The sequence below is a fragment of the Oreochromis niloticus genome, linkage group LG20, assembly GCF_001858045.2.
Source record: "Oreochromis niloticus isolate F11D_XX linkage group LG20, O_niloticus_UMD_NMBU, whole genome shotgun sequence".
In the NCBI taxonomy this organism is placed as follows: domain Eukaryota; kingdom Metazoa; phylum Chordata; class Actinopteri; order Cichliformes; family Cichlidae; genus Oreochromis; species Oreochromis niloticus.
Window position 1 is genome coordinate 4,402,471 of NC_031984.2, and position 26,822 is coordinate 4,429,292.

Here is a 26,822-nt window from a genome sequence, read left to right on the forward strand (position 1 = left end):
ATATATATATATATATATATATATATATATATATATATATATAAGCAAACAGCAAGTGTAATCAACCAGACGTTCACCCAAAGAAAAGACCCAAATGCAGACACCAAATAAATAACAAACAAATAACAGAATACAGAGTGGGCAAAGCCTTAAGTGAATAATAACCACGGCGGGTCAGTGACTGGGACGGAGAGGGAGTGCCCTAGTAAATCAGGCTGCAGGAGCGGGCACAGAAAAGGCAGAGGAACAGGAGGGATTCTGTAACAGACGGAGTGGTGGTTATTGCATGGGTGAGAGGCAGGAACTTGACATCGTGAGCAGGTGAATGATTCTCCTTACTTTACAGGTCCAAGTTGGTAAACACTGAGGAGTGAAGGTCCGTGGAAGTTTCCTTGGGAGTCCTGAGGTTTAACGAGAAGGTCGGAGGACAAAGAGATGTAGAATATCCAGGTGAGATTGAACCAGGGAATGCAACACCTCCAAACACAGGGAAAACAGAGTTACACAAGGAAGAAGCAACTAGCATGAGTCTCAGAGGGTCAGTCTAATTACCGCAGTAGTGAGCATAACAAACTGGTGAGGAAAGGCAGGTTGCACAGGTTTAAGTAGCTCTCCCGCTGATTGCTTGCAGATTGAATACAGGTGAGGCGCTGGTCCCACCCAAAAGGGGAGGACCCACAGCCACAGATGGAAAACCTCCAGACACTCCCACGGACCATGACAGGAAGTGAGGAGATCCAACTGAACCACCCTGAACTTGAAACTGCTCTAAAAGGCTTTTATCAGTAACTTTTCTGACATCAGAAACCTGACTGGATCAAAGTCTTAAGACTTTATAATGTCCATCAGAATTGGTTTTAAAAAATAAAGATATTTAAAAGTCCTGCTGAAACATTGCTTTGTCAGTGTTTTAAAGGCCTGATATGATGAGAACTGTTTGGTGTTTGGTGTGGATTTATTTTTTACTGCTCTAATCTCTGACAGCTCCTGACTGATATTAAATTAGCAGATATTTGTGTGGAGTTTGGTTCATATCTGTGATGAGAATGACGATCAGTGTTCTTTTATTCTTCAGCATCTTGTTTCTTTTTTCCTTTTCACCACCGTTTAAACGTCTTCACCATCTCCCTCCTCTCTGTCCTGTCATTTTTAAAGTGAGCCATCGTCACCTTGATGTCCTCATCCTCGCCTTCGCTCCATGTACAGTAACGCTGACTCACCCTGAGGATTTACTGGATCAATATGAGATCACTCATGATGTCAGCAGGTGTCTCGCATTACTTTGGTTACCTCTCAGTGTGGAGTGCTGGACGTCCGCAGAGATCAGAGAACCTCACTGGGACTCGCAGTGGAAATTAAATAAAAATGCAGTAACTAAAAGATAACTGTGGATGCCTCTGCGTTTTTGATTTCTTCGTGTTCTCACCTTTCTGTCTGCATCTTTTCTGGGGGAATACCGAGGCGTTCCCAGAAATAAGCTCTGGGTCTGTCGAGGGATCGCCTCCTGGCTGGATTGCAAAAAATCCTCAGTTGGGTCCTTGTGATGTAGAGCAGTGGCTCCTCACAAATCTCTGTGGCTTTTTTAATATTAACAATTTCTTATTTAATTATAATTGTTGCTGGTATTATGAAGGCGATAATGATAATATTAATTCATTTATTCCGTTTTATCATGAACACATTTGCTACATGTGATTGAATCATAATTTTAGAACGCATCAAACTTTTCTGTTTTGTTTGTTGTTTGTTTCCTGTTCATTGTTTGAGTCATTATCATCGTTTGTTTGTTTGGTTATTGTTTTTTATACTAAATGAGAATTAATACAAACAAAGCCCCCAAATTGGGGGGGGGGGTTTGAGAAAATGAAGCAATATGTTGTTACATTGTTGTTCACAAAAACTAAAAACTAAAACTTTTTAGTTTTAGTGTATTTAGTTTATATTTATAGGCACTGATTGAATTTCCATGAAATGTCCCAATAAAAAAGAGATGAAGTGCGATGCAAGCTATAAAGCAATGACATCATGCTTAGATACTCTCTGTTTAACAGTAAACTCTTTGCTTCTGATGTGTGACTGAAGACATTTTGACTCGTGAAGTTTGAAACTTCCTGTTTAAACTTTGTTTTTCGTGCCTCGATCAGACAGCGCAACGGAGACACCACAGAAGAAGAAGAAGCGAAGTAGAGAAGGGGGAGCGCAGACTCTCAGTCATTAGGTGAATCTGGAGCATTACGTCATGTCAGAAGACACCCACCCCCCTTCCTCCTCCTCCTCATCGTTCACCCTCCTCCTCCTCCAGCGCTTCTGTGCAGCATCCGAGCTCCCTGATTGGTCCCTCGTCCAGTGGCCTATAAATCCCATTGGCTGATGGGAAGTCAGCTGCCGCGGACCTGACAGAGGACAGGAGGGAGAGAGGGAGGGATCCTTCAGATAAAAGCGGCAGCAGCAGCAGGACTCGGCCCGCCCTCATCTGGATCACCAAAACATCAGCGGACCGGAGACCGCCCGCTTCTACCGGACTCATTCTGCCCGGGCTCTGTGAGGCTCTGCCCGGCTCTGTGAGGCTCTGCCCCGGGCTGTGTCTGCAGCTGCGGCTGGGAGCAGGAGGAGCAGCAGGCGGAGGAGCAAGGTGAGAACATGGGCGTCTGTCCTCACAGGAGCACGGAGCTCTGCAGGGACACCAGAGTGACACGGAGGGATGAATCATGAATCAAACCCGGAGTTTTATCCCGGGTTCTCGCCTCAAAGTTTAGCATTTATTTATTTTCATAAAGAAAAGAGTCGCTGCTGTGAAACACGAGCTTTGTTCCTAGATGAGCCGAAATGCAGCTCGATGCTGATGACACTCAGTGATAAAGAGAGAAAAGACGAATGGGACTCTAATCAGTCTCTGTGTTTACTGCACTGTGCAGGAAAAGTCAACTTCAGTCTTCAGGCATTGTTAATTTTTTAACTTTAAGAGTTTTAGATATAAAACATGAAATCAAAACTACTTACAAAAAAATCGGGTCTCATTTGGTGTCTTTTTAAAGTTTATACAGGTGTGTTATTCTTGTTGTGTTATTGTGCTACACAATCATTTTATGAAGTTTGGGTTTCGAAGCAAAAGTCCAGCTTATTCAGGCATCATGGGAACTGTAGTCTTTGCTATAAAATGAGTAGAAAGAGTGTTTTTGAAGAAACCTTGTTTCTGGCTATCCAAAGACTGTATATAAAAGATGGAAATTGTCAGGACTTTTCATTGAAAAAATGTTCCAGCAGTACAAACATGGTCGAAAGGCCTGCTTCAGTGATTTTATTTAGCTGCAGTTTTTGGCAGTTTCGTCTTTCAGCCCGTGAGATTGACACTCGGTCTGCAATGCCTCCACATTTTTATCAACATTATTATTCCAGATGTTCTTGCAGATGTATTAATAAACTGTGTTTGCTGCTTTGATCCGTCTGCACTTTTTATGGGTTGATTGACAAAGTTTTAAGACTTGGTGTCATGGTCCCTGGTATTTTTGTTGTGTTTGTTTTTACAGTTGTTCTTTTTCCTGCTTTTTATCATCTTCCACACCTTTATTAGTATCACCTGTTTGATTGTTTCCACCTGTGTCTCACCTGTATGTGTAGCTTGCTATCCCTCTTTCCTCCGGTTCCTTTTTATTAGATTCGAGTTTTATTTGTTGGATTTTGTGTTTCTTGGGGTTCTTTTGGCTCCGCCCCCAGTGTTTTATTGGTGTTCAGGCTCGTGGGTTCAGTTTCAGGGTAGCAGTTTGAGTGTGGGCCAGGCGTGTAGTTTTTGTGGTGCTGCTTTAAGACTTTAGTCAATGTTTTGTTTTAATTTAATTTATTGTGTTGTGGGTAAGGTTGTTGCACCACTTAAAATAAAACATTTACTGGGTTTATAATGTAGATTTGATGGCATCAACAGTAATTTTGTAATGATTTTTGTGCAGTTCTGGTTACAGAGTCTCACTCCATCTCCTTGCATGTGTATTTTCAGTCTAATTAATTCCTTAAAGATGAAACAAAACACTCATTTTTCGAGCTATTTAAGTTTATTATAAATATCTTGTGTAAATGTTTTACCTGTCAGTGGCAACTCTTCTTTTCTTTTTAGTCAGACTGGCGTTTCAGTGTCGGGCTAGCAGCAACTACTTCCTGGCTTTTTGTGCAGCTTTTAATCAAAATCCATCTATATAGTCGTCATCATCCGTCTAAAACGAAGCTCCCTCGTCTCATCTTCCTCGGGAGACGTGAACCTCTGGCATCTTGATGGAGATTCAGACAGAAAGGAGGATGACTTGACTTATTGTTGCATAATAGATTTTTCTGAATGAAAGTAGGTCAGAGAGTTTCTGCACTTCAGTCGACTTGGTTTCACATCCACAAGGTTTCCACAGCAACACCGACTCAGCTTTATGTAATCACCTCTTACCTCTTCGACTCTCAGTTAACCCTCAGGTTTATTTTCCACAGAACGACTGCAGCAACACGCTTGCAGTGATTCAGAGAGGTTAATCCGTCCCTTTGTGGTTGTTTTGTGTCTCTTTGTGGTTGTAGAGCAGATGAATTTAACTGAGAGATACTGAAAAGTCCCTGCAGCAGTGCAGAACAATTAATTAAAATGCATATTCAGTTACAGTTATGGCGTCCTGTGATTATGAAAACTAGATAATTGTGTTAAAGCAATTACTCTGATGCATCCCTTTTCACAAAGCGCTCCTGCTTTGTCCCATGTTATAAATCAACTGCGCCTCCTTCCTCCTTTCCTCGGTTAGTGAAGCATCACCGTCTTGGAGTTTGGAATGAGACATTGTGAGCAAGGGGGTGGGTCTGACTCTGAGACCAACTCACACACTCGTTATGTAACACTTTCTGAGTGAAACACCATCAGCTGATATTCATACTCTAAATAATCCTGCTTTCTTAATCTGGAGAATGACCAAAATTTTAAAACGTGAGATGTTTCAGTTCAGTTTCAGTTTCAATTATAAACTGAACTTTATAATTTAACCAGAACAACCTGACTGATCCGTGAAGTCACTAGTCGAAGCTGATTAGCCCATAATTTGATTATTTTTTTGCAAGATTAGTACATTTACAAGCTTTTTTTTAAAACAATTCAATTAAAATTTATTTATATTATTTTTTATAGTCCAAAATCACAACACCAGTCATCTTGCTGCAGTATCAGAGTAAGCATTTGGCAACAGTGGGAAAGAGAAAAATCCTTCTAACAGGAAGAAACCCCTGCCAGATCCACAGTGAAGGAGGTGCATCAGTCTGCTGTGGCTGGGGATTGAGGGGAAAGAGGACTAAAAGGGTTTTACTTTTTAAATCTCACATTAACCCTTACTTAACCAGTCAAGTCATTAACAGTGCATTCCTGAATGGGTTGGAAATTCAGAGTTCTTTATTATTCTTTATAAAATTCATTACAACAATCATGCAAAGATGAGTGGGTCAACTTTCCTCCCCACCGCTGTGAAAGAATCATTGCCAGTTATCTTCAATGCTTAATCACAGTTGTTGCTGCTAAGCGTGACCCAACCAGTTATTAGGTTTAGGGGGCAATCACTTTTTCACACAGGTAATAAAAGCAGTGATGCACAGTCAGGCATGAAGCATTGTAACCTTCATTTCTGTGAAATGCTCTTCAGGCTGATTTTAAGCTGTGGGTTTGGCTTTGTGTTCATACTTAAACACAAGAAAGATCTCGTGTGTTGTCATTAGGATAGGATGTTATATCAGCGTGCAGGAATGTTGCAGAAGGTTTTTATTGTTAAATGGTAGCTATAGTGTAATATATCTCAGGACATGTTACAAAGCAATGTAAGAGGTACTGCAACAAATTAGTTCATTTATGGAGTAATTAAGTAAGGTAATGTATTATTTACTACTTTTTTGAGGTCAAGCCCAACAGCGTTTGGCACATTTGTAAAAAGTGAGAAATTTTATACAAAATGGGGACATTTTCTTAAAAAAGTTAATAGATGTTCACAAAATAATAACATCTGTGAAACGTGAGGACATTTTTTTTTAAATTAGGACATTTGTTGGAACATTAGAACAAGAGTCAGATGCTTTAAATCCTGTTTGAGTGTTTAAACATTTGTTTAGTAAAAATCAGGCAGAGGGTCCCGGATTGGCATTATGTTTGTGATGGTCCTTACAAAGGCAGACATACAAACGTGTGTGTGTGTGTCTGTGTGTGTGTGTGTGTCACAGTTAATTAGCTAGCATCTCCTGCTTTCCTCCAATCACAGCCTGTAGAGAAGGACAGTAAATGAGGCACTCACAGCCGCTTAAATAATTAATATCAGCTCATCAATATTCCATCTGCTCAACAGCAAAGGGGTGGGGGGGTGTTCAGATGTTGGAGCAGAAAGACGAGCCTCCTCTGGTCTGTCACTAACAAGAAGGAGGAGGTTCAGACATTTGAACGATCTGTCAGACAAATGCTGACATGTTCTTACCGTGCTGTGTTCAGGTTTGATGCGTTCATCACAAATTCATCAACAAACCTTCAAACTTAATGAGCGATGTTTAATAATATGCTAACGAACTAGTGGCAAATCTGCCCCACCCCCCTGTGCACTTTTTGTCCCAGTAGCTCTGCTGTCTGACTCACTGCACATTATATCCTCACAAAAAGCTTATTAAAAGGCAGCAAGCCACAGACAATCAGTACCTGGAAACCCTGATGTGCGCTGACTGTTTGGAGTGTATTATTATGAACCAGCACCGGACTGAAAACACGACTGACTTCCAAAGTCAACATTTATTTGGGGTTTTATGAGAATTACTGCAAAAACAACCTGAAAGCTTAATACAGACATGAACTAACCACAGAGGCTCGACTGCCCAGCTGTTATTAGAGAATCCTCTCCTTTTACTGATAATCCTATTGCACATTAATTGGCTGATATTCAGCCCAGGGCACATAGAGTGGCACAAAATTAAGCTCAATTGCTAAATTAATTGTTTACACCAGCTTTTAGACTATGAAAGACAGTATCAAGAAAGAACATGGTATCAATAATATGACCAAAGAGAAATAAAGTGGCATTTTCTTCTGTTTTTCTCACAGGAAGACTCATATTATCCATAAAATAGTAGTGTTCTGCTCATCCATACTTACTGGTTAATCAAGAATTTTGAAAATGTATGCATAATAACTTCAATTCAGGCACAGAAGCACAATTAAATCAGTCTGCAGCATGAAGGAAGTTACCAGAAATAAATGTTTACCCTTCCCAAAATGTGTATTTTTGGTCTACAGCTCCATAGGACCCAAAGTCCTTTGATATAGTGAACTAACCAGAGCCCCTTGTAGTATTTCCCATGATGTTCAAGCTGATTTTCTGTGTTCATTCATCTCTCTGATGATTTATTTATTTATTTTTTTACATGATGTGCATGCTGCCTCAGGGGAGGACAGCAGGTAGAGGATTATTTGTGTCCAACCTACCAGCCGTGCTTCATATCAGCCTGCCACAGAAACACAAACACTGTTTGAATCCACTGTTTTAAAGACTCGGGTTTGCCATCTTATTTCCTTTTTTTTCTGTTTGTTTGTTTTTAAGCAGATGTGACCACATTAGGAAGGGAGTGTAGAACTGGGGAGCTGAACTTTTAAAATAAGATGACTTCTTAGAATGATTTCAGTACAACTGAATGACAGTAGTAGCTTCCAGGTCTGAAAACTGAGGCCTACATGGAAGTGCCATAATCGTTCGTTCTTTCTAAAAGCTAGCAGGCAGCTGAAAAGGCGCTCAGTATTATAGGACTCGATGGGAGAAAAAATCGTATTTTTTAACTTTGTTTTATTTTAATGCCTTTTTAACATCTTATTTTTAATTCAGTTTTGTTTTTGCTGTTTGGAAATATTTTGTTTTATTTAGTTTCAGTGTTAATTTTAGTCTTTTAATTATTATAGTATGGATGACATATATAAGATGGAAGATTTAGGAAAATCAGGACAGCAATTACAGTAAAAACATAACTTTCTGATAGCCGTTGACTCACACTCTTGCAGTCTCAGTAAACATGTCCATCATGGCCTCATCAGGTAAGTTGGAATACATGTTTTTACCAAACTAAGAAATGCTACAACTAAGGACATTTTCTCTGTATTTTTATTTTAGTGCAATTTTCCAAGTTCACAAAATCATTCCAGTTGATCAAATAAATAAATAACTAGAAAAATTGAAGGTTTCATATATGATAAATACAGATATTAGTCCATGTTACACACATAAAGTGCATGTGATTGTATTCAGTGTGGATTTGGGACACAGTGAGAACCAGCTGGACCAATCAGGGGGCGGCACAGAGGTCAATCCCTCCCCTTTGTCCTGCTATGTCACTTCCTGGCTGGTTGCCATGGCACCAGAGGCAAGGTGTCCCCATTTCCTATCCCGCTGTGCATGTGTGTGTGCGCAACAACAACAACATCAACAGCAGCACGGCTGTCTGGTCACATTAACAGAGGCTGTGTGTGTGTGTGTGTGTTCTTGTATAACTCATGTTGTGGGGACTCGACTTCTTCACATTTAGGACATTTTAATTTGAAGACCTGATTTTGGTTTCATTTTAGATTAGACCGATATATTGATGGCTATTTTATCCTATTCTTTTCATCTCAGTGGGAAAATGCAATGTCAGAGCAGCTACTTTGCATAAAAACACACAAAAACAACCTCAGTGGTTTCTGTGCAATCAAATGTATAAAATATAATAAAAATATAATGAAATAGAGTAAAATAATGAAGACCAAAGCTGGAACTTGTGCAATAAAACTATAGAGTAAAACAAAGAGTTCTTTAAAGTTGTGGCTCCAGTGAATGAGCGTGAGAGAGTTTAATGTCCTCAGAAGTGATGGAAACAGGAGGGAGTGTGTGTTTTGGGATTGGCTGTCGGCTGCAGACACACTTTGATTTGATCCTATGTGTCACCAGGCCGCTGCCCCCTCCTCTCCTCTGCGTTGTCAGATTAATTGCTGCTGTGTGTTGATGGATGCTGCAACATGAGTTTGACACAGTTCCTGCTAATGAAATATTTATGTTTGTTTGTGAATGTGTGTCACAGGCTGTAAACAAAACACTGGCTTAGCCAACATGATGCCACCGACTGGTTTATTCAAGCATCAGTTTTAGCTTAACTGCCATCCCATTGTTGTTTTTGGTTCGTTTATTTTTGTTGTTGTTTCTATTTTTTCCCCTTTTTTGGAGCTGGAAGTGACAAGAGGTTAGACAGTTAACATCATATAAGTTATCATCTGTAACTAATAAGTTTGGCTTACTAGTGACAAATGTACCTGTGCATAAACTGTGCAGGTACATTTTAATAAATGCAACTACAAATCACTCAAAGTGGCCACACTCTTATAAATTTAAACTTTTAGTTTTAAACTTAACTGATTCTCTGATATTTTCTAAGAGGATTCTCAGAAGACTATAAATGCCTTGGAGTACACACAGACAGTAAACTGGACTGGGGTAAAAAAAAAAAAACCCCACTGCACTCTGCAGGAAGGGCCACAGTCGTCTCTATCTTTGGAGGCGGCTGAGGTCGTTTAACATCTGTCGGAAGATGCTCAGGAGTTTCTATGAGTCTGTTGTGTCTAGTACCATCCTCTATGCTGTTGCATGCTGGGGCAGCTGGTTGAGGGTCGCAGATTCAAACAGACTCAATAAACTGATCCGCAAGGCCAGTAATGCTGTGGGGATGGAGCTGGTCTGTCTTAAGGTGGTGTCGGAGAGGTGGATGTTGTCCAAGATGAGGACAATGCTGGACAATACCTCCCATCCACTACCTGACGTGCTAGCCAGTCACAGGAGCACGGTTAGTGAGAAACTGAGATTACCCATGATGCACCATTAAACGACGCAGGAAATCATCCCTGTACAACTCCTCCATCTAAAGCACAATACACACTGTAATAGCTTTACACCCTTTATATTTACACATCCTCTACAGAGAAAATAAAGTTTTACAGTTTGATAAGAGGGGCACATCAGTTTCACCCATATATATTTAATTTATTTATAATTTGTATATATTTGAGCTATTTTGTTGTATTTTGTAACTTTGTAATATATTGTATTGTTTAATTTAGTTTAGTCAGTTAATGTTCTTACTGTCTGTGTGACCACATACTTTCCTCAGGCATTAATAAAGGATTCTGATTTTCAAGTGGCCACTAAAGGAACTGCAGCGTTGTCACTTTAATGTTTAGTTTTTCATGCTTGGTCTGTGACGGTTCCACATTTCTGCTGTGTTACAACATAATCAATCCAGGTGTTCAGGTGTTTGTTTCAGAAGTATTCACAGTATAGTCTCACAGTTACTCAATTTCTTTAGAGACATTTAATTAAATGCTAAATGCTAAGCTGGGCTAACTAATGATTAACTGTATCTGCTAGCAGCAGCTTCAACAGAGTAAACGCTTTTTAAAAAAAAATTCTATCCTTTACTTTTTCAGTATTTGTGTAGATGAAACTCCGAGCAGCCTTCTGGAGGCACGTGTCATCACTATTTATCCTGCGCCACAGCCCAGTGCATCATGGGATCTGAAGTTCTCTCCATTCTCCTCCTCTCCCTGGTCATAGCATCAGCGTGTGCTGAAATGAGTGGGACCAGCCAAGGTAAAGATTAGCATAAAGGATGCAAATGGACATTTAATGATCCACAGATGTTGTTTAAACAGAGCCCTGGTGCATGTGTGTGTGTGTCCTCCAGGTGGCGCTGTGCTGTGCCCTCTGCAGTGTGTATGCGAGACGCGACCGTGGTACACCCCACAGTCTGTGCATCACCAGGCCAGGACAGTCGACTGCAATGAACTCCATCTGCAGAGAATACCAGCCAACATATCTGCTGATACGCAGGTAACAGCTACACACAGGCGACGTGTGGAGATGGGCCTCCATGCAGGGCCTAAAAATGAGTTTTTACAATGCATTTCTTATTATTTATTATGTCTCTAGCTTGCCTTCAATTTAAAAGCCTGCTTATACAACAGTGTCGTAAAAATGTAACAAAAAACAACTTTTAGGCTAAAGTGTGAAGCAGCTTGGTTCACTTATTGCTGAGAAATATTAATAACACACTGAGATTCCTTCTTGAGTCATGAGCTAAACAATGTGAGAAGTGGCTGTAGTCAGACTAAGACGTCACACTATGGTGAGTGAAGTCCCGTTGTGACATCATGAGGATGTGGATCTAACTTCAAAACTGACAGACGTTGCATTCCCTTTGAGGATCAACTTATCGGTCACAGGGGATGCAAACCCAAAGCAAACGTTGCTCTATACTTTTTTGGCTCTATTCGGGACCATCATTTACCCAAAATAAAGCATGAGACTTTGAGCAAGTCAGACCATAAACTCATCAGAAACATTTTTACAGCGGTAATAAAGCAGGGGAGCAGTAGGCTCATTTCCCAGACTTCTATCAATTTTTCAATGGCAACCAGAGGAACCCCACCCCCCACCCTCCTTGCTGGCTGTTAGCAGGTTTAAGGCATTCATGCACTGGATTCACTTTTCTGGCCTACAAACCCATCACTATATATAGTGTATGGTTGTGCTCTTTTGACCCTCAGGAGTGTCTGCAGGCACCCAAGGATCAGACAACACCGAACTACTTACAAAGATGACAAAGATTTTTTGTGAAATTTGATCGTTACATCTGGTCTAGATCATGAACCCAAAGAACAAGGTAGCATCTTTCTCAGTTCATGCCTGCAGAGAGCATCGCTTTGGGATTGAATCAAAGGTTTTTTCTGGATGTTTTTGACTAATGAGACCCTGCATATATTAACATAAACTGGGGTTCTGACTGTGACCTGACTCTAATGAGCCAGTTGAAAGACTGACCAGTCATTATGTTGTTAATATATTCTGAATGTGGTTTTTCATCATTCCTTTCAGGTGCTGCTGCTGCAGAGTAACAACATCTCCTCTATAACTTCTGAACTGCAGAGTCTGACCAACCTGACAGAGCTCGACCTGTCTCAGAACCACTTCACACAGGTATGCGCTTCTCTATTCTCAATATTTATCCACAGTCTTGTTGAACAGACGGATACAGATGTCAGTAACAGCTGGATGAACGCTACTTTCAGCTGCTACTACATATTCACACGGGGTCGGCGCAGTGGGTAGCTCTGCATGTTTGATTTGAGAAAATCTTTACACCAGATGCCAGATTTTGCTTACAACTTGTAGCTGAAGGGAAAAAAATGTGGTTTACATTTATCTCCATCCTGGTCCAACTTGATAATCTGCTCTAAGTCAGCTTCATACCAAAATAATTTCTCCCCTGTCTCTGTTCAGGTGAGCTCCATGGGCCTGTCCTCTCTTGGCCGCCTGGTGACTCTATACCTGGAAGAGAACCACATTGAGGAGCTGGAGGACTTCTGTCTGAGGAACCTCTCCAGTCTGGAAGAGCTCTACATCAACCATAACCACATCTCTTCTATTGGACCCAAAGCCTTTGCCGGCCTCACCAACTTGCTGCGGTAATCGCCACCACCACTTCTTCTATCAAACCTCATTTCGACTGTTAACTTATCCCAGAATCTTCCAGATGACCATCAGAACTGCGTATGAGATGAATAGAACCTTAAAAAGACCACCAGAGCCAGCCAAAGCCAGTACACCTTTCTCAGTGAGGACTCGGGAGGTAGAACGTGGGGGTTTCTCTGAGAACAGAATCATAGCAGACAAAATCTGCAAGCTGGATCTAGGAGTCATCCATCTCTGATGTTAAATGTCGAAGATCTGGGCCCAGCAAATGAGATTAAAGGCAATTTTAAAAACACCAAAGACCAAAATAATCAGACCTTGAAACCTCCTAAAGGTTCACTAGGTCACTCTCAGGGACTACATCCACCCCAAAACTTTCAAAAACCTGTCATTTTGCTACCATTCAGCTTCATTGGAATTAGTTCTCTATTCTCTGATGTTTCTCCTAGGCTCCACCTGAACTCCAACCGTCTGGTGGCTATCGACAGTCGCTGGTTCGAGTCTCTGCCATCCCTGGAGATTCTGATGATTGGGGAAAACCCCATCCTGGGTCTTGAGGAGAAGAACTTCTTGCCTCTGTCCCGCCTCCACAGCCTGGTCCTGGCAGGAATGGGACTGGCCTCTGTTCCCTCTGCTGCTTTCTTGGGCCTGGACTACCTGGAGAGCCTCTCTTTCTACGACAACCGGCTCAGGTTCGTCAGCACAGGATCCCTAGTTTACTTTCTCTTAGCCTGTTAGACCTAGCTATAACCCTGTTATTAAGTAGACTTTACTGTCTTAAATGCATAAAGGACAAGAATAGAAGCAATGTGGTGACCAGAGAGCATTGAATATGGCAACTTGTAGTTGTTAACAGATGAAATGGCCATTGTCAAAGGAAAATGGTGATGTGATTGATACGAGTGGTAGTGAAGGATACTGATGATGTAACAGGGTGGGGGGAAAGTTATTTTAAAGGGTTCTCAGCAGTCAGAGCCTTGAATGTCCACTAGTAACAAACTTTTAGCTTCAAGGGGATGTGCAATGATTAAATAAGTTTCTGCAGGATCAAGGTCTCAGTTCCATAACCTTCTGTCACTGGAGCCATGGCTGAATTTCATTCTCATGGCAGGTCTGTTCCTCGCGATGCTCTGAGCGTGCTCCCAAACCTGAAGTTCCTAGACCTGAACAGGAACCCGATTGGCCGAGTCCAGCAGGGAGATTTCCAGAACCTTGAGCACCTGGAGGAACTCAGGTTGGCTGGAAAACACAAAGCAGAGATCACAAGTTGTTGGAGTTTTCTGGCTTTGTTTTTCACTCTAGAATGCTGCCACCTGCAGTTTGTGCTGGTTGCACGTTGTAGTAAATGCTGTGTTGTGTTTGGCTTCAGTCTGAACAACATGGAGGACCTGCTGATGGTGGAGCGAGCAGCTTTTCAAAACCTTCCAGAACTTGCCAAATTGGAGCTCTGCAACAACCCACGCCTCTCTTACATGGACCCACAGGCCTTCAGGTGAGTGTCTGTCTCTGAGCCACCCCACAATGATTTTATGTTTTATTTTTACATATGTTGTGTTTTTCATGAGTAAAACTGATTTTTTTGGATTTTGTACTTTTGTAACTCCTTCAGCTGTTGTCTCCTCATCTTCTTCTTCACATTCTAAAAGTTCTTCATCTCTTCTTTCTTTTCTATCTGTCCATATTCTTTGTTTCTTTTTCCTCCTCATTCAATGTCTTTTGTTTCTGGTCTTCTGCCCTCAGTAACCTGCCCTCCCTCCGGACTCTCCTCCTCCATAATAACCAGCTCAGCCTCCTCTCTGGAGACCTCCTCTCCTCCCTCCGTTCTCTCGAGGAGGTTTCTCTTCACTCGAACCCTCTTCGGTGCGACTGCCTCTCCTCATGGGGGCCTCACCTTGGCAACCAATCACACCTCAAGCTGCTGGATTCCTCCATTACCATCTGCTCCTCCCCGCCTCACCTGATCGGTCAGGAGCTGCGGGAGGTGGTGGCGGTTGGATGGGGCGGAGGCGGTACCAACAGCTGCCTGCCTCACATCATTCCTCACGCCTTCCCCCCGACCATAAACGTCAGCACAGGGCAGCCAATTACGCTGGAGTGCTGGGCAGACGCTGACCCCGCCCCACAGTTCTATTGGGTGACACCAAATGGTGACAAGGTGGGCGGAAATGTTTGTGTGTGTGTGTCCAAGGCCCAGAGAGAAACGCAAAGCTTTGAGCATTTTCACTTCATTGATTTTAGTTAATCAGTTATCACAACAGACACTGATTATTACACGTTACTTCCTCTTCATGCTGGACGTGGTGAATAAACTCCCCAGTGTGTCGTTCACGCTGCATCTCCACTGTTCTGTCTGTTCCACTGTATAATTAGCGATTAGCGTAATAGCAGGATAACAGAGCTACATTAATCAAGTGCAACATTAAATTGTACTAAATGACTCACTCCAGCAAACACAGCTTCAGCGTGAGAGCACGAGACAACCGGGAAATGGGTTTAAATCACCACAGCGACTCAATCTCCTGACATGTACATTTACACACATTTACACCTTTGACATCTGTGCCCTGATGGACCGTAGGAGTCACTTACTGTCATGGTCCTGGGTCATTTGACCAGTTTTGAGTTTTCTTGTATGTTGATGTCATTTTTGTATTATGGTTTATTTTGTTAGTCTTGAGTTTATTCTTTATTGCCTAGGTTGTCCTGTTTGGCTCCTTGGTTATTAGGTTCCCCTGAGTCTTTGTCCTCTGTGTCCCTCTCTGTGTATCTGGGTTTATGTGTCTTTGTGTCTTGTTTCCCTTCCTTGTGTTCCCTTCCATGTTCTCCCATCTATCATGTTTATCCCATGCTCTCTTCATTCTCTAGGCTCCTTGTTCCCCCCTCTCTCTCCCTCATCCTCGTGTTTCCTTCTCACTCTCCCTTGCCCCCTTCGTGGTGTCTGTGTTTTGTCCCCCTTGCCTGTTCCCGTGTTTCTCTGCTTGTGTTCCATCCTATCTCCCCGGTCCATCATGTGTTTCATGTCTAAGATAAGATAACCTTTATTAGTCCCACACGTGGGAAATTTGTTTTGTTACAGCAGAAAGTGGACAGTGCAAAGTTACATAGAAAAATACTGGAATAGATACTGCACACAATACAATAGAATAAAATAGAATACAAATGCTATATACAATTGAGTATAATACAACAATGTCAGAAAAGAGTATTGGACTTAGTGTTATTGCTATTGCACGTGTGGATGTGTGTGTTTGGTCAGTTGAAGTCTTTGTTGTGGAGTCTGACAGCAGTGGACGGGAAAGACCTGCGAAATCTCCCCGTCCCACATCGTGGGTGCCGCAGCCTGCCACTGAATGAGCTGCTCAGTGCTGTCAGAGTCCCTTATGCAGATGGGGTTCTACGTGTTGCATGTCCTATTGTCACAGTCTACGTCTCACTATGTTCCTGTTTTATTTTGGCAGTCTCGCGTTCCATGTTCAGTGTGTTTAGTGTGGCTTCTTCTGTCTCGTCATGTCTAATTTGTCTCAGCTGTGTTCCCCATATGTTTCCTGTTCCCTCGTCATTTCTTTCGTATTTAAGCCCCTCGTCGCGTTCTCCCTCATTCCCCGCCATGTGTTCTGCCTCCATGCCATTCCAAGTTTAGTTAGTTTTGTATTTCTGAAATCCAGCAATAAAGCTGTTTTTGAGTTTGTATCCACCTCTGTGATTCTGCGTTTGGGTCCTCTCCTGCCTGCTTCACACAACCAGTTCATGACACTTTCAGCTCATTAGTTGTCCACAAGTAGGCTCCTGTTATGAGTACATGAACCCCAGCTAAAATCTTTTCTTAACCCAAAACAAGTATCTTCACATGACATGAAGCAATAATTTTGAGCAATGGCATCTGAAATAGAATTAAAGGTTTATTTATCCAAACAATTTATCATTAAGAAAAAAAAAGCCCCGGCATAAACTGAACGTATGCAATCAAGTACATTTAATAAAAACTGCTTGAGCCCATTCCTTAACTACCTGATGTATACCATATTTAACCTTGTATTATTACTATTACCCCTTACATCATAATGTATTAATAAACTATTTAGTAAAATAAATTCATGCAATCAGTGAGAACTAAAAAAGTGTGTGATCCTGTAAAGAGACACCAAAGAGTGACATTATGAATCTGCTCAGGTGAGCTCAGAGGCGGTGGCTTCACCAATCATATCAGAGGAGGGGCGTGGCCTGAGCAGGAGGAAGAAGAAGCATCGGATGTCAGATCCTGGTGCGCTGGTGATCGAACACGCAGAGCCATCAGACGCAGGTGAGCTGCAGGCTCAAATCCAGTTAAGTTTAAAGTGGATTTTTAATTTTGACCTTCAGTTGCATAAAAGCTGCTCTTCTCTTACAGGTGTGTACACCTGTGTGGCTTGGAACATCGAAGGAGCAGACACCAAGAGTGTCGCGGTGTTCGTAGACTCTCAGGGATATGCCGGCTCTTGGTCTGGTGGGGGGAATGACCCCAGCAGAGAGAGGACCCGGTTGGGGAACTCATCCAGTGGTGCAGGGTCTCTGGTGGTGCTCGCTAAGGTACGTTTTGTACTTCATGTGCTACACAAACAGGTTTAGGTGTTATTAGAAATATGCTGTGAGCGCTTAATCTTTTTCTAGTTCTTGCACTAATTCATCTATATCTTCTGCATCTTCTCCTTCTTATTATTCTCGCCCTCTTCAAGTTCTTCATCTTCTTCTCTTTTGTTCTTCTTCTAGCGTGTGATTTTCATCCATATTTTCATCAAGTTCTTCTCCCTCTTCTTCATGTTTGCCATCGAGTAGTTATTCCTCTTTTGTTTCTTGTTATTCTTGTTCTTTTATTATAAGTTCTTCTTCTAGCTATTTGTTCTTAAAGTTGTTCTTCTAGTTCCTTTAATTATTCGTCTAGTTTTACATCGAACTTATTTCTTATTTTTTTTCCTACTTCTGCCAGTTTGTTACGTTATTCTTCTTCTGGTCCTTTCTTCTTCTATAATTTATTCTTTTCCTACTTTTTCAGCTTCTACTTCATCTAGTTTTTCTTCTTTACTTCTTCTGGTTATATTTTATTCTTCTAGTCCCTCCTTCTATTCTTCTGGTATTAAACTATCTAGTGCTCCAGACGGTTTGTCCTTCATGAAACTGGTGATTCACTCTTTCTTGTTTCATGTGCAGGTGGTTCACGCCCAGTCTGTGGTGTTGGAGTGGAAGTTATATCCCAGCGGAGGAGCTTCAGCTGTGGGTTCAAACCATCATGACATCCCCGTCCCTCTTCCCCGGTGGACCAGTGCAACCGTGCACATTGACAACCCTCAGATCAGCTACACAGCCAAGGTGAACACATCACCCAACGACATTACTGCTGGAAGTCGTGAAGCCATCACAGGAGTTTGCATTTACAGATTATTTTGACTCAGCTTTAACTAAGTTTGACGTGTAGCGTGGGAATCATGAATAATATAAACTTGATATCAATCGCTCAACCTGTTCGGGCTCTGTCACTGACACCCTGTCTTATCACACTCGGTTTACCCCCAGCAGGAGGCACTTGATGGACTAATTACATTTTCCTCTTTGCCTCCCCCTCCCCCTCCCTCTCCAGGTTCCAGTTGACGTGCAGGAGTACAACCTGACTCATCTCCTTCCTGCCACTGAGTACCACGTCTGCCTTACTGTCTCCTCCTCTCCTCCTCAACCCACCTCTCCTTCTTCCTCTCCTAGCACCTCCCCTACCCCTGTGTCTCCTTCCTCCTCCTCCCTACCCTCTGGTCCCGTCCACACCTCCTGTCTGAACATCACCACTAAAGAGGCGGGTTTCTCGGTGGAGCTGGTGGCTTCGCGCCGCAGCAGCGTGGCACTGGCGGCCGTCATGGGCTCCATGTTCGCTTTGTCAATCATGGCGCTGCTGGTGGTGTACATGGGCCGGCGCGTGCAGCAGCACAAGTCCTGCGGCCACTCGCTGAAGAAGTACATGCAGCACGCCACATCCATCCCTCTGAATGAGCTTTACCCGCCGCTCATCACGCTGTGGGAGAGCGAGACCGAGAAGGACAAAGACGACAAGGAGGAGGAGGAAGACAGGGAGGGGGGAGCGAGGGGTGAGGAGGCAGGGGGGAGTCAGATCGACACCACAAAGACGTACATGTGGTAGCTGAAGGAGGGTGGAGGGGGAGGTTTGACAGACACTCGGGGGGCAAGAGGACCACAGGAGTGACACTGTATGGATGAAAAGGGTCATGTGACTCAGCGAGGAGCCTGACAGTCAGGTCAGGTGTGTGAACTGATTAAAGCAGCAGGACACCCATCTCAGCTTTCTTAAGGGACTTTTTTTCATGCTTCAGCCCATCTATTCCAAAGCAGCACACTCCCGCTAATCACCTCCCATCCTCAGCTGTCAATCTGATCGATTTCCTTTCTTCCAGTTCAGCACTTGCAACCCAGGTAGAATCAGCTGTATAGGTGCCTTTAAATCAGTTCATTTATGCAGTTTAAATTGAGTTTTCTCTAATCATCAAGCGACAAAACCTAAGTTATGAAAAACTGCAGTTCCTCTAGTGGCCACTTGAGGCCGGCTCCACCGGTGAGTCCGTCCCCATAGACTCCCATGTTAAAATGTCTACTTTTACAGCAGAAATAAACATGTTTACTGCCTGCCACAAAAAACGGTTTTGGCCTCTATGGATAGTTTCCCCTTCAATTCAACCATGCAGAGGTTCTTATTTTTAAAAACTCCTTCATCTGGATGCTTTTAAGGCCTTAAAATTAGGGTCATGACTGCTTTGACAAGTGTCCTAATACAGAAGCTGGAGCCACTTGGTGTCTATTAATCTAAACACTTTCAAAACCAAAGGGAAAAAAAATGTGGATTCCAATTTTAATCACAAATTTACTTTATGTGGCATAAAAAATTACCGTCTGCATTTTTTTCTCTCAAATCTGCTTTTTAAATAATGATAAAAGTCATCCAGTGACCTTGACATGTGTAATGATCACTAGAACCAGTCAGGAGCCCAGCAACAGTTAACTGCAGTCGTTCAGCCCAGAGGTAATTAAATAATGAGTGACCTTTTCGATTAAAGGAACGATCTGAATACCAGAACCAAAATGATATGAAATGCTATCGAGTGCACTTCAGGCAGGCTGAATGATTTAAGTTTTATATTTTATTGAGTTTGAAGAATCTTAGCATTACACTGTTTTTAATATCAGCCAGGACTCTGAGAGAGTGGGGAGAAAAAACTTTAAACAGGAAGAAACCTCTGACAGGATTAGGGACGCACACTTCAACTGGCTGTGCGTGCTGGGATCTGTGCGAGGATAAAAGTGGACGTCTGGTTTGTGTTGCGTGGGCTGAAGCATGAAAAGACGATGAAAGTTTCCGTTTTTGGGGGGGTCACTTTTCTCAAAGCATCCTTCTTCTCCTGTCAAACCGGAGCAGCTGAACAGTCTGTGAGACAGATTTAACACAGACACATGGAAGGAAGTCGCTGGATTTGTTTTTCCTCAGATCAGCTTCTCAAACGATGGGTTGGGGTCCTGTTGTTGGGCCGGCAGCTGGTTTAAACTGGGCATTTCTTCTGAGGAGAGCCCAGTGAGTCCGGATGGTTTCACCTCTGCCCCCTCCCTTCTTTCTCTCCCTGTCTCGTCTCTGTCAAGCACACTGACAGTAGCTCTACTGTTAAAAAAAAATGATTATTGTAATTTAGTTCATCTGATGAACACAAATGCAGCACTAACACTCAGCACAGTGTGCAAGATCTCACTTTAAATACCTTCAGAGACGGTTAAAGGTCCCGTATTCAGGTTCACACATCAGCCTGACGAAAACGAGCTCGCAGGCGTTTTAGAGTCTGGTGCTGAACTTCACACAAACCTCTTTCACAGCAATGAAACCGATTTGGGTTTTTTTTTTAAAGTTAACTCATTTTGTAGCTTTCGGAGTGTGACAGCGATGCTCAGAAGTTGATCAGGGAGAAGAAAACGCTTTGATATATGATATATCCGTCTGATGTATCTGTCTGTTATCGGCTCAGTTGACTGATGCTGGCAGATGAGATTTCTCAAAGAGTTAAAAATTGTGTCATTTAACGCAACAACAGACTAAAAACATGTCGAGTCAGCTTATTTTAAACATTTCCCAGAACTTCCCAACAGGAGCGTCCATGAAAGCTGTCGGAGCGTCAGTCACTGAACACTCTGAGCCTAGTTTCATGTTCTGTTTTGGTTTCATACTAAAAAAGCTACAGGACATAACTCTGACTGTTGATGCTGGTTGTGTCTGCTGGTGTTGTGATCTCAGCGGGTGGCGATCTATCAGTGTTTGAATTAACAGCGGGTAATTAATGAACAGATTCTCTCGAATTCGCTCCAAAAACACCTGAAAAGTCACGAATTTTTAAAAACTTATTGAATAAACTAAATAAATAAAACCAAAAACAGGACTGCAGGTTACAGCCAGCTCAGCTAATGATAGGTAAACAAAAGTGGAAGAAATAACTGAGGAAAAAGTGGCAGCTTCATCTCCTCTGGCTTTATGTTCAGTTTTCTCACCGCTCACAGCTTTATGTCGTGCAGCAGGTGAGATATGGTTTGATTTGGGGCGGCTGGGCTCAGGAGGTAGAGCAGATCAGCTGCTAACTGGAAGGCTGGAGGTCCTTGAAGTATCCTTGGGCACAACAGTGAACCCTAAGTCGCCCTCGATGCATCCATCAGAGTGTGAGTGTGTGACTCTTAGGTTATAGGCCTCTGGTGTGATTGAGGCTATTAGTAAGAAAGCGCCATGAGCGATCAAATAGAGTAGAAAATTCCAATAACCGGCTTTCCCGCCTCCTTTTTATTCAGTTCAGAGGCTTTTTTAAATGAATAAAACAAGGACGTCAAGAGCAGGTTCACCTCCACACTCAACCAAAACTCTAAGATTACTCTAATGAAAGTAATCTACTTTAGTTACAGCATCTAATCTTGTTTCAGTACATCAGCTTGTCTGCTATTTCTGTATTTGACGCTCAGCTAAAGCGCACAGCGCAGTGTGGAGGTTTTAGAAGAGCGGATCCTGAACCTGTGAGAGGAATTTGTAACGGCAAAGATGGTGGAAGAAGTTTGTTTCGGTGTAAAGTCAGCAAACCTTTAATTGTGTTTCATCAGATTTTACTGGTGATTCTTTACACGCAGCTTTTATGCCATGTTGACCGTTAAAGGTTAAGTTTCTTTAAATAATGCTTCAGAAAAACTGTCCCAAAAGGCGCCCAGAGGTGTTTCTGGGTGGATGCCGAGTGGCAACATTTGTGCTGCGTCTCAAACAGCTTCTTACATACTTCTAGTGCGATCTTGTCTGTTGGGACCCTGTGCAGGTTTTTTTTGGAAGAAATCTACAACTTTAAAACTATTTCATCTGCTAAAAGCAAAACAAACAATATTTATATGTTTTCCAGCTGTACTTTTAGAACTTGATGTCCATCCTCTTTCAGGTCAGCTTCAAACCAAACACAAGACTCCACTTCCTGTCTGAATACAGGACCTTTAATCCTCCTGAAACCCGTCGCCGGACACACTTGTCTTCATCAGCAGCATGAATGCATAACCTTTATATATTTGACTGCATCGGGAACAGCGCTCTGCGCACAGACACTAATGGTGACCGTGTTCTGCTGCTGTTTGTTCGCTAATGCAGAGCTGTAATCTCTTTTCTATCATGTGACGTCCTCTGGGTTTGTGGGTGACGCCGCACCGGGAGGCGGGTGCTGCTGCATGCCTTTGCACTCATGTTTAGGACTGTTTGTATAAAACCATGTCCGTGTGACAGCCTGCAAACTGCTGGAGGAGCGAGGATCCAGCGTTACACTCCGACTCTGACCACAAATACTCTGCTTTCACCAAAAGTGACTGAAATGCAGACTTTGAGCTTAAATTCAAGAGCTTTCAGAACAAGATTACGTTCATTGTTTAGGAATTACAACCATTTTTATACACCATCCTCCAGAGGATCAACAGTAATTTGACAAAGTAGCAATTTTTAATATAAGAATTCTTTTCCATATTTGAAATATTAGGAAGTCTAGGAATAATACTGTGTTTCCTTCCTTTGTTCTGTTCGTGAAACCTTTGAATTAAAGCTGGAAGTTTGCACTTCAGTCACATCTCGATTGTCTGATTTTAAATCCACTGTGGCGACGAAACAGGAGAGGCAGATCTTGGGATTTTCTTCTCATAAGTACAGGAGAGATTTTTTTGTTTTTTTAAGTCTCGGATCTCATAACTGTGAAGCAATAATATAAAACTATACAGAGGTACTTATGAGATCTTTTAATTCTAACGTACAGAGCTTAAAATTTAGTTTCATTCATCTAGTTTGAGTAGCTGGACAAATAAATCAGGGGCCAGAAAATTAATCGATCGTTTTGATCGGCTAGTTTTTTTTAATTTCATTTTTTTCTCAACCTCGACGTTTCTTGTTAGAATCAAAGTAGGATGAATATTTTTTGAGCAGTAACGAGAATTACAGAATTTCTTCTAACTGTCTCCAAGTTTGGATTTCGTTGGTGAATGCAGAGTTTGCCTTCACTCAGTTGTGAACACGATGGCTGTTTGTGCCATAAAAAATGAATTTGTTTCCTAATTAAATAAATCCATAATCCCAAATAAACTTTGTAATATCTGATAACTGATGGACAAAGACCAGACCTCAAAATTCAAGAAAGTTGAGCCACTGTGATGGCCGTCATGTCACATGACCAGTGGAACATAATTTGATTGGTTTGATTTCAGACAGAGCCGATTCCCTGATGTCCCAGATCTTTAAGATGACTCAGATTTGGGGGTTTTTTCTTCTTGAATACTCGAACAAATGTTATTTGAATTTGTAAACCTTTATCGAGAGGCAATAAATAAATTCCCGCACTTTTACACCTGAAACAGCAGTGGGACAGATTCACCTTGTGTTGATCCTCCTACAGATCCTCAGTTTGCAGGTTTTGTTGTTCAGACTTTCAGCCAAATATTCCCTCAGCTGTCTGTCAACCAAAACACTTCAGGAACAAACACCCAAAGGATGGTCTGGGCATTTCAAAGAGTATGAACTGTATATACAAACATCACATGCTGTTTTAAAGGTGTCTCTCTGGTTCTGCACTGTGATGATGTTCTGCTTTAAACTGAAGCCATTCTGAGATAAACTCTAAACTAAAATCTAAGATTTTAACCAAAAACTCAACATTTCTGCACATTCCTGGTTTCAGATTTGTCTCTAACATACAAAGTGATCACTGAACATTTTTCTCTTTGAGTTTCAAGCTTTTTTTCTTGGAAACTGCAAAATGCAAACCTCACTCAGTGAACTCGGCGCCTCTGAGTCTCTCAGACACAAATGTAATTGACTGCTGTTTTTTAACGATCTTTAAAACAGACGATTTAATCACCAAAATACCAACTGAAGCAAAAGCAGCAGCCCGACACTGTGCACCACGACCAAGGCTAAACATGCCCTCCTTTATCCATGATTTGAACCTCTGGATCCAGAAGGACATCTGGCTCTGGCTCTGGGTTACTTTGTGAAATTTCCTTGAGAGCATCAAACTGTTACCTCCCAAAGTCTCCTTTGATGAATGATGTGAAATGTGCAGTTTTGTCCATTGTCCCAGTGGTACAGAATACTGAAAATTCCTGGCTCCAGATCCGGATCAACTCCAAAAGTTATTCATTTTTAACCTGGATCTAGCTGAACTGTCAGTAACGTTTAAATGCAGATCCATCCATTGGTTTTTAAGCAATCCAAGAAACAAACAGACAAACCAGGCCAACTGTGTAACCTCCTTGATGTTTGAAACAGCAGAAACAAGAAGCAGCTCAAAATAACCTTCTGTTCATATTTACAAAACCAAAATGTTATTTTGTTTGTTTGTTTTGTTTTTTTGCATGCAGCTCAGGTCGCTCACCGCGTAGAAACAGGAGCATCGCTTTCAGCTTGCTCTATTTGACATCCGTGTTATGTTTTCCTATCAGAAGTAGGAATGTCAAAGATGTGTGTTTTCTTCATGAGCTCTCAGCTTCTTGACAAATGTTTTTCTATTTCTGTCAAACAACTCCTGGACTTTACTCTGTGATGGACTGGTCACCTGTCCAGGTGTACCGCACCTTCTGACCACTGACAGCTGGGATGGGCTCACCGCCTTGTGACCCAGGGTTAGATACATGGTTGAGTAAATGGATGGAGTGATGGATTTAATGGGTCTTTCTACTTTTCTGTCTAAACCCAGTTTAATGAAAATGAAATACACCTCGTTGCAGTTGCAGATTTTTTTAAAATTCAGATGGTTAGTTATCTCCTAGTTTAACATCTCCTTGTTTCTGAATGCTTTCCTTTGTTAAACATGCGAAAAAAAATAAAGCCCAATAACTGTGGACATGTGGCTCCTGTTTAAATTCGTCCTGCTGGCTTTTGAAATCAAAGAATCCCAATATGTTTTGGTTTTGTAAATGTGAGCAGAAATCTGAACCTTCAAACCTGATAAGTTGTTAGGGGCGCCCTCTGGTGTCCATCACAGCGAACAACAAGCAGAACCAGCGACACGTCACACAGCTTTTCATTAATCTCCACACTTATATCCAGGGTATTTTGTATAAAGTGCATCACTCTATATTTGAAGAATTGCTTATATTATTATTGTTATTATTATTATTAATATTATTATTATTTACTCAACACTGAGCACCAACTGTAACTAAAGATATGTGTGTGTGGGAGGGGAAATTATATAAATACACTTTGTCACCTCACAGCCTTCTGTCTCTTTATTATTTATACACTTTATGATGACATTTAAGGGTCTGTTTGATGAATGATGCTGGCACGATACATACATAAACAGGAAGTGGTGTTAATTCTGCACGATTAAACCACTGAAGAAGAAGGATTCAAAGACCTGCTAGAGATTGACGAGGTACAACATAAATGCTACGGCAAGGGGAAGCCAGGACGCCAGGTCAGGGGGGAGATATCATCACCCCCACCCGAGATTGGGTACCAAGCCCCAAGTGCGATAGGAGAAGGATCGTTGAGTGCGAGAGGAACTGACCTGAAAGATAGGATCATGGCCAAGCTTGAAACCTGGACCTCCCGTAGCTGGTTACCAAGATTACGTGAAGTACCCTCAGAAGGTCTGCTAGATGATGTTAATGCAGCACTACGGACGATACCTACAGCCACGATTACCGAGACTAACAAGCTGATCTACAATACGGCAGCAGTGATCAGTGAGATGCTTGGCTACAAGTTGAACAGCCACAAGGGGCAGTACCCTCCATGGAGAAGGAAGCTAGAAGCTAAAATCAAGGTAGCACGGAGGGAGGTCAGCCAACTATCGGAGTTGCAGAAAGGCACGATAAAGAAGGTGCATAAGAAATACAGCAAGCTGTCCATACCTGAGGCCTTGGAAACTGCCAAGCAAAGACTCACAGCCTTGGCCAGCCGCTTGAGGAGGTACACCAGAGAGATAGAAGGCAGGAGAATAAACCAGCTGTTCTCCACAGAACCAGCAAAAGTGTACTCTCAGTGGCAAGGGAACAATAACAGAACAGCATCACCAAGGATGGAGATGGAGCAATACTGGAAGAGCATATGGGAGAAGGACGCAACCCATAACGGCAATGCTCAGTGGCGACCTCCCTGAACAGGGGCCAGTAACCATCACAGTTGCAGATATCCAAGAAAGGGTCTCTAGTATGAAGAGTTGGACAGCACCAGGCCCCGACATGGTTCACGCCTACTGGCTGAAGAAGCTGACTGCACTCCACGAGCGTCTGGCAGCACAAATGAACCAGCTGCTAGTTGACGAGAGACACCCGGAATGGCTAACCAAAGGTCGGACGGTCCTGATCCCCAAGGACCCCAAGAAGGGACCGGTCCCATCCAACTACCGACCAATAACCTGCCTCAGTACTACATGGAAGCTCCTGTCAGGCATCATATCGGCTAAGATGAACAGGCACATGGGTCAATACATGAGTGGGGCACAGAAAGGGATTGGCAAGAATACCAGAGGCGCAAAACACCAGCTACTGGTAGACAGAACAGTCAGCCGAGACTGCAAGACCAGGCTGATCAACCTGTGCACAGCCTGGATTGATTACAAGAAGGCCTATGACTCAGTGCCCCACAGCTGGATACTGGAATGCCTAGAATTGTACAAGATCAACAGGACCCTAAGAGCCTTCATCCGGAACTCAATGGGGATGTGGCGTACAACACTAGAGGCCAACTCCAAGCCCATAGCACAAGTCACCATCAAGTGCGGGATC

General features: G+C 42.4%; 1 protein-coding gene across 2 annotated transcripts; it reads left to right on the forward strand.

The window, feature by feature from the left end:
• The first annotated feature begins 351 nt into the window (after window positions 1-351).
• Window positions 352-25,293, forward strand: si:ch211-180f4.1 (leucine-rich repeat neuronal protein 1). Of its 2 annotated transcripts, XM_025901417.1 has the most exons (15): window positions 352-450; window positions 1,156-1,267; window positions 2,145-2,632; window positions 10,478-10,640; window positions 10,735-10,880; window positions 11,925-12,026; window positions 12,330-12,514; window positions 12,971-13,213; window positions 13,633-13,755; window positions 13,891-14,013; window positions 14,262-14,676; window positions 16,692-16,821; window positions 16,909-17,087; window positions 17,706-17,864; window positions 18,133-25,293. In XM_025901417.1, exons 4-15 carry the CDS (start codon window positions 10,559-10,561, stop codon window positions 18,679-18,681), a joined length of 2,436 nt encoding a protein of 811 aa, XP_025757202.1. In that variant the 5' UTR covers window positions 352-450; window positions 1,156-1,267; window positions 2,145-2,632; window positions 10,478-10,558; the 3' UTR covers window positions 18,682-25,293. The 2 variants fall into 2 exon arrangements, with proteins under 2 accessions (XP_025757202.1, XP_025757203.1); XM_025901418.1 differs by lacking the exons at window positions 352-450; window positions 1,156-1,267 and having other exon boundaries at window positions 1,952-2,632.
• Window positions 25,294-26,822: the final 1,529 nt, after the last annotated feature.

Excerpts from the sequence above, each read along its gene's own strand:
- si:ch211-180f4.1 (XM_025901417.1), top strand. The coding sequence starts at position 10,559 with ATGGGATCTGAAGTTCTCTCCATTCTCCTCCTCTCCCTGGTCATAGCA. Across the intron at positions 16,822-16,908 it reads CGCAGAGCCATCAGACGCAG|GTGTGTACACCTGTGTGGCT; the intron begins GTGAGCTGCAGG and ends CTTCTCTTACAG. Across the intron at positions 17,865-18,132 it reads AGATCAGCTACACAGCCAAG|GTTCCAGTTGACGTGCAGGA; the intron begins GTGAACACATCA and ends CTCCCTCTCCAG.